At 34.4% G+C, this 8837-nt stretch overlaps 1 protein-coding gene across 1 annotated transcript; it reads right to left on the bottom strand.

Moving 5' to 3' along the window:
* Positions 1–211: 211 nt before the first annotated feature.
* LOC145033911 (aquaporin NIP2-1-like) lies at positions 212–3343 on the bottom strand. The gene is made up of 5 exons (XM_078982392.1): positions 3097–3343; positions 2163–2387; positions 850–1044; positions 698–759; positions 212–611 (listed from the first exon to the last, which is right to left on the bottom strand). Exons 1-5 carry the CDS (start codon positions 3220–3222, stop codon positions 359–361), a joined length of 861 nt encoding a protein of 286 aa, XP_078838518.1. The 5' UTR covers positions 3223–3343; the 3' UTR covers positions 212–358.
* Between the last annotated feature and the right edge of the window lie 5494 nt (positions 3344–8837).

The following is an 8837-nucleotide window of genomic DNA, read 5'->3' as shown; positions in this document are numbered from 1 at the left end:
TATATATATATATATACACACACACACACATAAGGATTCGGCCCATTTACTATTGTTTGTGTTCCGCCCCTCGTTTTACTAACAGTTTTCACAACGTTAATCAGACTTCGCCAAGATTATTTTGAGGTCATTAACCAACCAAGGAATAAAGGAAATATGTCTTGTTATGATCTCATGAGACATGATCTACGATTAAGTTGTTTGCTTAATAGAAAACCAAGACTTCAAGCATCCTTCATTTATATGAAATTTCATAATACAAATAGTAAGCATTATGAAATTTCTAATATACATTCAAGCATGCTTCACTTATATGAAACATTTTCGTCAATACATGTAGCTAATGCTAGTCTATTGACTATTTCAAATAACCTGTAGGATCCTTAACGTCAACATGTTCATCATGCATGTGGCTTCTCATTCTAAGAAATTTAAACGAAGAGATTGCCTGAACTGGTTCATTGGTTTCTCGAATAAAACTGTAACACATCACCGCTGATAACGTCCCTGTTATAGGGCCAACAATATACACCCAAATACTCTTATAAACATTACTAGCTATTGCTGGTCCAATAGTGCGTACAGGGTTCATTGATCCTCCTGATACCGGTCTGAAAATAAATATTTATCAGTTTATATTAAGCTCTTAGAAGACTATTAAGTTGCTATAACCACACTTTAGATTGTTAACTTTTACCCTGCTAAGATAGAAGTAATGCACACTGATGATCCTACCGCTATACCTGCTAACTCTCCTACCTGTAAATATTTTTAGAAGAAAGTACTTGTTTACTTGACAAACTATTAACTTTTTCTTAAAGAGAATTTTACTTTTTATATCATTCTTACGGCTTTAGAATCAGTGGCTACGGCTGATGTAACAAACATCATTGTGAATGTTACAATGATTTCCATGATTAGAGCTTGTAAATCTGACCCTGAAGGTGTTGTTGTACCCAAATGCCTTATTGGCTGGAATATTACCTTTAGGGAAAATGAAGCTGATATTGATCCTATCAGTTGTGCTCCTGCATAGAAAGGAACCTACATAGACACAATAATTCGTAGGTAATTGTGAAGATATTTGTGATTCACATCTTATAATTATAAATAATTAAAATATTTATTAAAAAGTTATGAAATAATTTTTGATAAAACAATAACATCCATACTATATAACATTGCATTGATATAGAATAATTAGACAAGCTAATGTAAATTGAAATATAATTGAACTTTGTGTAAACATCATGTATTATTGGATTAATAAAAGAAAAAGTTAAATATGAGAATGTAAATAATAAGTATTTTTTAAAATTAAATTTTGAAATAAAGAATGATGAAACATATTAAATACAATTTACTATCACATTTAATATTTTATATATATAAATATAAATATTATGTGATTTTTTAATTTTAAATATAGAAGAAAACCAAAATTTGACATGTAGATATTAGTTATTTTAAAAATAAAAATGTGAACTCTTGAAAGATCAATCATGTATCAAAATCGATCGTTATTATAATTATTATCACTAGTTGTGAGATCCATGTAATGCATGGGTTAATTAAAAAAAATTAAATATAAAAGTCAAATAATATAAGAATTTTGAACTTATATGTAAATAAGAAAAAATAATGAATTATTATAATGAAAATGTTTTTTTAATTTAAATAAAAAAGAAACTAATGAGCTTTAATTTTAGAAAATTTGAAATTAAAATGTAACTTTATTAATAAATTAATATCAATTTGTTAGTACATTTATTACAATTATTATATTAAAATATTATATGAAATTTAATAGAACAGAAAAACTCATAAAATCATATTTGGAATAAAAATTATATCAAAATTACCATAAAATAATATTTTGCGAATTAAATAAGAATATAACAAACGAGATATATATATATATATATATATATATATATATATATATATATATATATTAAAGAGGATATTTAAAATATTTGATTTCCATAAATGGCAACCATGTTGGTAGGCCCTCATGGCCCAAATTAGGACATCCGGTACCTGGGTTTTTTCATGACATGTGCCTACATCTTTATCAAATAATCTAGATATATCTATCATAACTGTGCAATAAATAATGTAGCATATAATTATCTATATACTTATGTATATACGGTAGATACCTGATTCCAAGGGAACTGTCTAACGGTTGCAAAAGCTATAGTGACTGCCGGGTTCATATGTGCACCAGAAATATGCCCGACCGCATAAATCATAACGGTCACAATGAGGCCACCGGCAAGTGAAGCACCGAGATGAGACACCATATGTTCATTGGTTCCACTAAGCGCCGCCGCTCCACATGTAACAAACACCAATAAGAAGGTGGCCACCACCTCCGCCACCACCTAGAAAAACATAGTCACACCACCATAAGTAACATACAATAAAAAACTAAAACCGGATGAAAAACCCTAGAAAGGTTATATATTTTGTAAAACTGGGAAACATCGAGCTCAAAATATAGTTAGTGTTCTGTGATTTTTTTTTTTTGAACAGCAAGTTAATATATAGGTAAGCCCCTCTATGACATGGTTCATCATTTTTTGTGAGGGCAAGTATTATTCAGAATTTTAATATGTAAATAATAAAATTACGTATATGGTTTCTACTAAAAATTAAGATGATAAACTTGTCTTTACATCGGTCTTCCATTATATTTTACTATATTTTTTGAGTTAAGTACTTATCTTTTTTTTTTTCTTTTTTTTTTAAACTTCATCAACTTGGTTGTAAAAACTAAAAAACACAAAAACTTCAAAGAAAAACGGAAATACAAAAAAAAAAAATGAAGGAAACCAATACAACCTGAAGATTATAATCTTTTGTTTCAAATGTAGAAAACAAATTTCTTTTTGCTCGGTTTTAGTTTTAGTTAAAAACTGAACTTAACTGAATTATGCAAACCCATATATAAACTCTAAGAAACAATTAAAATTTTTCTCGGGGAGGATTGTATTAATTAATTTTTGGTTTTTTAACTACAAAAACAGGAAGAGGGGGCATGAAACTTGGATCATGGTAGTAGGAATCCACATGATGGAATTGGTATATTACCTTTCGGATAAAACCAGGAGGGTAATAACCATGAAACATCGAACTAACTTTGAGTTCCTGGTTTTCTGATGCTTCCATGGTGATGGATAACTCGTCTGTGTCACCACTTGAATGTTCTTTCGACATGTTTTCACCCTTATACGTAGAAAACAAGGTTAAGAAAACTTTAACTAGAAAATAACAGATGTTTCCGACATCTTCTCAATTGACTAAGATTTTGCTGTATACATATAATCTACAATTAACTCATTAAATACATATAAGATTCCAACATATAGAATTATTAGAGCAAAATATCTTATGCACGTTGGTACTATTTGAATTCCATTAGAACCTAAAAGCGAGAACATATATGTGTATGACAAATGAATGATTGACATTGTTTAAGTGACATGCTAAACAATGTTTTCTTTTACAAAGTAAAACAATCACTTTACACCAAGCAAAATATATGTGGTTTATGGTAACATCAAATGGTCAATCGACAATTAAATAATGCCTGTATAATGTAGAAAAGGGTTTCATATGTTAATGGTGTGGGCAAAAATTGGTATCAAGAAAGCTTATCAAGTTCAAATCCATCCAAATCCAATTATGTAAACCAAAACGGGAGATTGGAAAAATCAACATTTAATGTGTTTTGCATAAATTAAAAAAAGTACCATAAAGTTTGGTGAAGAAAAGTATGCGTTGATATTATTTGGGTAATTTGAACATAAATTTTTAATATATTAATTTTTTTTATTGAAAACATCTCTTAAGATGCACTTTTTAAGACCATATATTTTTAGTTTGTAAAAAATAATGAATACGATCACAGATCACTTAAAATACAAAATGACTTATGGGACATGGGTAATTGGTCTTTAATTTGTTTGGTAATCAAGTTTTATATTCAATTATAATTATAGATCTATAATCTTTAAAATTTGATTTTAAAATAGTTTTTCTAAAAAGAAAATGAACAAAAGAATATAATAGGATTCTTTTAGTTGTTGTTATCCATATCACTTTCTTTATTACTATTTTTGTGGATCTAGGAAATCAAATTTATTTTATTTATATTACAAAACTACAAAAATAATGGCATGTATTTTTTTATGGAAAAATATCAAAACGACTAAATTTTTGGATTGTTGGTCTTTTCACTAAGTTTGTTTGTGTCTTTGGTCATCGTCTAAACTTAACCATTCTTATTATTTTTAAGATTTTTTAAAATATCTTTAAAATATATAATAAATATTAAAATTTAAAAGGAAATGAACTCCTCTCTCTCTCTCTCTCTCTCTCTCTCTCTCTCTCTCTCTCTCTCTCTCCAACAAAATGAATTATCTCCAACATTGGGCCCTTGGGGCCATATTGGGCCAATTGGGATTACTTTGTTTTGTGCTAAAAGACTTATTATAAATTATGAAAAGGCCCATCTAAAGGGTTGGGCTCAATTTTCCGACCTTTAGGGAGTCTTGATGGGTCATTGGTTCGTTGGATTTAATGTGCTAGAGTGGGGTCTTTTGAATGTTCTCAAATTGGGCCAAGGGGTAAAATGGTCATTTTACCCTAAATAATGTTATGGACTCTGATTTAGTATTAATATGTTCATGATAGTTGGGACTCATCGGATCAGCTGCTAGAGACCACTTCCTGCGAGCTTAGACACATAGTATCAAGAGGTGAGTTACCTTCCGTCAAAAGTGGGTCGAAGGCCACAATGCCGACCCACTAGTAAGAGCTCTTAATAGATAATTGTCTATGTGATAATTATTTGGTATGCCACTATCTGTTCTATTATATGTGCTAGTATGTTATGTTTTTATGTGGTAGTGGTAGGGATATAATAGTCTCTGGTATCCGGTTAAAATAGATCGAAGGTGAGGCCAACACCCAGATATGCTAGGCAACTATCTTGTTGAAATAGAATAAAGGGGAGGCCAACACCTAGATATGATAGGCAACTATCCGGTTGAAATAGACCGAAGGGGAGGCCAGCACCAAGATATACTAGGCAACTATCCGGTTTAAATAGACCGAAGGAGAGGTCGACACCCAGATATACCTGGTTAAATATGTTGTTGTATGTGTGTGGTATGATGGGGGAAGTGTAACACCCCGAGTTTAGAAGTGCAAGTTCAGGGTTCTTAGTGTGGATAAGGAAGGTCGACTTAGCGAGTCGATGGGTAGACTCGGTGAGTCGAGTCGCGGTTCTGGTCACGTATTAAGTGACCAACTCGACGAGTCGGCGGCTGGACTCAACAAGTTGGTGCTGAAGGGAGAAAACCTTAATCCGGGGGTTATGCCCTATATAAAGCACATTATAGCCACCCTTAGCCTCTTTACAGCCCATTTGAGTTCCAAAAACCCTAATTAGTGTGTGTGAGCCTCCATTGTTAAAGTTTGAGCTTGGAAGAAGAATTTAAGAGGAGAAGTTAGAAGAGAAAGAGGCTAGCATCGGGGGATCATTGTAGATCCGGAATCTACTCCTTGGGCACATTTCTGAGGTAACAAGTCGTTACCTTGAGTTTTCTCCTTCTTGATCTATTCTTGGTTGTTGTTTTGGGAATTTTAGCTTGATTGGAATCCATTTCAGGTTTAGAGGTTAGATCTGAAGTTGCAACTTCGGATCTAGGTTAATAGTGAGCCATGAAAGCTTAAAGCGTCAGTCTTGGGGCTTGATTTAGAGTATCTTTGTCCCAAAACCTCCTTGTAGCTTGATTGGAGCTTGTTGAGCCTTGCATGCACGTAAAGTTGGAAACTTTACGTGTGAATCTGGCCCTAGGAGTCCAGATCTATGTATTGGAAGCAATGGAATGACCTTTGATCGTTTGAATGAAGATGTCACATGTGGACTCAGCGAGTTGGAAACACAACTCGACGAATCTGTTGAAGATTGCCTTGGACTCGACGAGTCTGGTCGTGAAGTCCTAAACTTTTCTGGCTGAGCTTTTGAATCGGTGAGTCGAGGGATGACTCGGTGAGTTAAGAAGGAAGGGACTCAGAGCTTGTTGGACTCGACGAGTCTTGGGGCGAATCGGCGAGTTGAGTCATGACATGGGAGTTTCTGAGCATAGGAATTCGACGAGTCAACGGGTTGACTCAGCGAGTAGGGTCAACCAGGAAGGTAGACTTTGACGGAGGACTTTAACTTGGACCAAGGGTTGACCTGTTTGACTTCCAAGGGTATTTTGGTAATTATTGGTGTTTATTGGCTTTGGTTATTTGGTAATGACCAGTGGTGGAGTTCGTGCTGGTGGTCAGAGCAGCGTGGTCTTATTTCTTCAAGTCGGCAGTTGCAGGTGAGTTATCCTCACTATATCGACAGGGTCTAAGGCACCAAGGCCGGCCCTTTATCGAATTGAAATTTGGGTATCTGTTTGATATGTTATTGCTTACTATGTCTGTATCCTGGTATATATATGATAATGCTATGTTAGAGACCTGGTTAAGGTCAGTATCCTGGTTAGGATGTTGCTACGATATGTGATCTGCTAGATCGGTATTATTAGATGTGAACTGTTATATGATTATATGTTTATGTACACATGGTTGTTTGGACTGAGGTTGGGTTGAGGCGGGTCCTGCTTTGTGTTGTACGCCAACATACCCAGGGCGGACCGGTTAGACCGAAGGCCCGACGAGTGGTCCGGATAGGCTGAAGGCCCCAAGAGGGTGGACCAGACGTGCCGAGGCTCAGAGAGTGGACCAGACAGACTGAAGGCCCGGTGCGGGAAAACCAGTCATACTGTAGACTCAGAGAGTGGACCAGGTGGACTGAAGGCCTGGTGCAGGCGGACCAGTCACACTGTAGACTCGATATGCATGGCTGTTCTATTTATGATATGATATGTTATGTGTATGGTATTGTGGTTGGTATTGTAACTCACTAAGCTTTCATACTTACAGCTTCAGTGTATTGTTTCAGGTACTTCAGGAGACCATGGCAAGACAAAGGGGTGACTGTACGCTCCTCATGTTTTATGACTTATGTGATATGGTCCTAGGAAATACTCTGATGTTTAAACTATATTGAAAACAAATGTATGAACTTAATGGTTTTGAATGGATTAAAATGTTTTAATTTGGCTCGAATTTTATGGTCGTTACATGTTGGTATCAGAGCCTTGGTTTGAGTGAATTGGAGGAACATTTGTGTGAATGCAGTCTCAAATCAAGGAGAGATTTTCTGTAAGTCCCCAGTCTGCCTTTGTATGAATCAGATCCGTTTGTTGGTGCGGAATACCAATCAAACGGATGATGTTAGATCAAATAGAAGAGAATAAGAAGAAGAATATGATGAATCTCAATGAATTAAAGAATAGAATGATGATCCGGATACAAGAGATTCATACACACACTAACATATAATAGTTCTTCTCTCTCGAGTCTATGTCTCATACGTTCATCAATCTCTACTCCTCACCCCTAACACCTATATATACACAAGGGGAATATGGGCTAACTGAACATGGGCCGTAAACACAGCCGTAAACACCAAATTGTTTACGGTCCAAGACACAAAAATACATATTTCTAGAAAAGTAAAGTATAAACCATCTTTTTGACCCAAAAATCTCCCCCTTGGTTTATAACTTTTTTTTTCTTAATTGACCCAACAAGCTCCCCCTAAAAAGTAGCTGGCTTTTCTTGTTAATCTTCATTGGGAGATTGGCTTCAACATTTATCTTCAATTTTTTCACAACTTCAAGATGTACTTGATGAATCCTCAATGAATCACTTCATCTTGAGCACTTGAGCTTTTCTTCAAGATTTGACTCTGAATGCACATTAGGTGAGGAGGCTTCTTGTACTGATTCTTGAAAGATGGCACTTTCAGCTTGAGAATCTTCAGAGAGAACATCAGAGAGAAATAATTTTCTGGATCAATTCAGCAGGTACAACGATAGCAGCAGACTAATTGAGGAGGCTTCAATGCGATCCGTCAGATAATCTTCAAGAACAACTTCACCTTGCTATTGGGGTTGAAGGATTGAATGTTGAAAGAATAATCTTCATTTCTTGCTCCTTCGAATGAGAATTCTTCGATGATCTCGGATGAAGCCTTGACTTAGAAATCTTCGACACAAGCTCCATGAGTTTTATCTTCACATGGATTCACTTTTCAAGACAAAACTAAACTAAAAGAAAATTTAGCACACAATATTTTTGGGTTTTTCATATTTCCTAAACAAAAAATAAAACAGAAACAACACTATTTTTGATTTTGAATTTTCTGATTTTTTTTTGTTTTTTTTTAATTCTCCGCCTTTTATTTAAATCAGAAGAACACTATGAACAAACTTAATAAAAATAAAATGATATCTAACTTTAAGAGTGATTTGGGATCAAAGTTTTTAGACAACCTTTATCCGTTTATCAGTACCTCTCCCTTCATGAATAGATATAGTCAATCGCCGGTATTGTGGTCCATTTAAACACGAGAGATTGTGAAAAAATTAGGACATACTATAAGTGACAAGACAATTTGATCCTAAGTTCCTAGATAATATTCCTTAAGGACCGTTCAGCTGACGACGACCAAAGATATTGTTTTCCACCTAAATTGAGTAGCGAGATCTACAGACAATCTATATGTGTTTAAATTTTAATTGTACTAGAACGTGTTTCCCACTTCCTGGCATGCCCCAGCCATCAAGGACTTCCAAAATACTCCTTACACCGGGTGAGCAGACAATTATTAAGAGAGAAGATAGATTTAAAATGCATATGTTGTACATCCAGGTCGGATC

Source organism: Lactuca saligna, chromosome 3 (genome assembly GCF_052625555.1).
Source record: "Lactuca saligna cultivar CGN05327 chromosome 3, ASM5262555v1, whole genome shotgun sequence".
Taxonomy (NCBI): Eukaryota; Viridiplantae; Streptophyta; class Magnoliopsida; order Asterales; family Asteraceae; genus Lactuca; species Lactuca saligna.
Note: the sequence above shows the minus strand (reverse complement) of the source record. Positions and strands in the feature narration are given on the sequence as shown.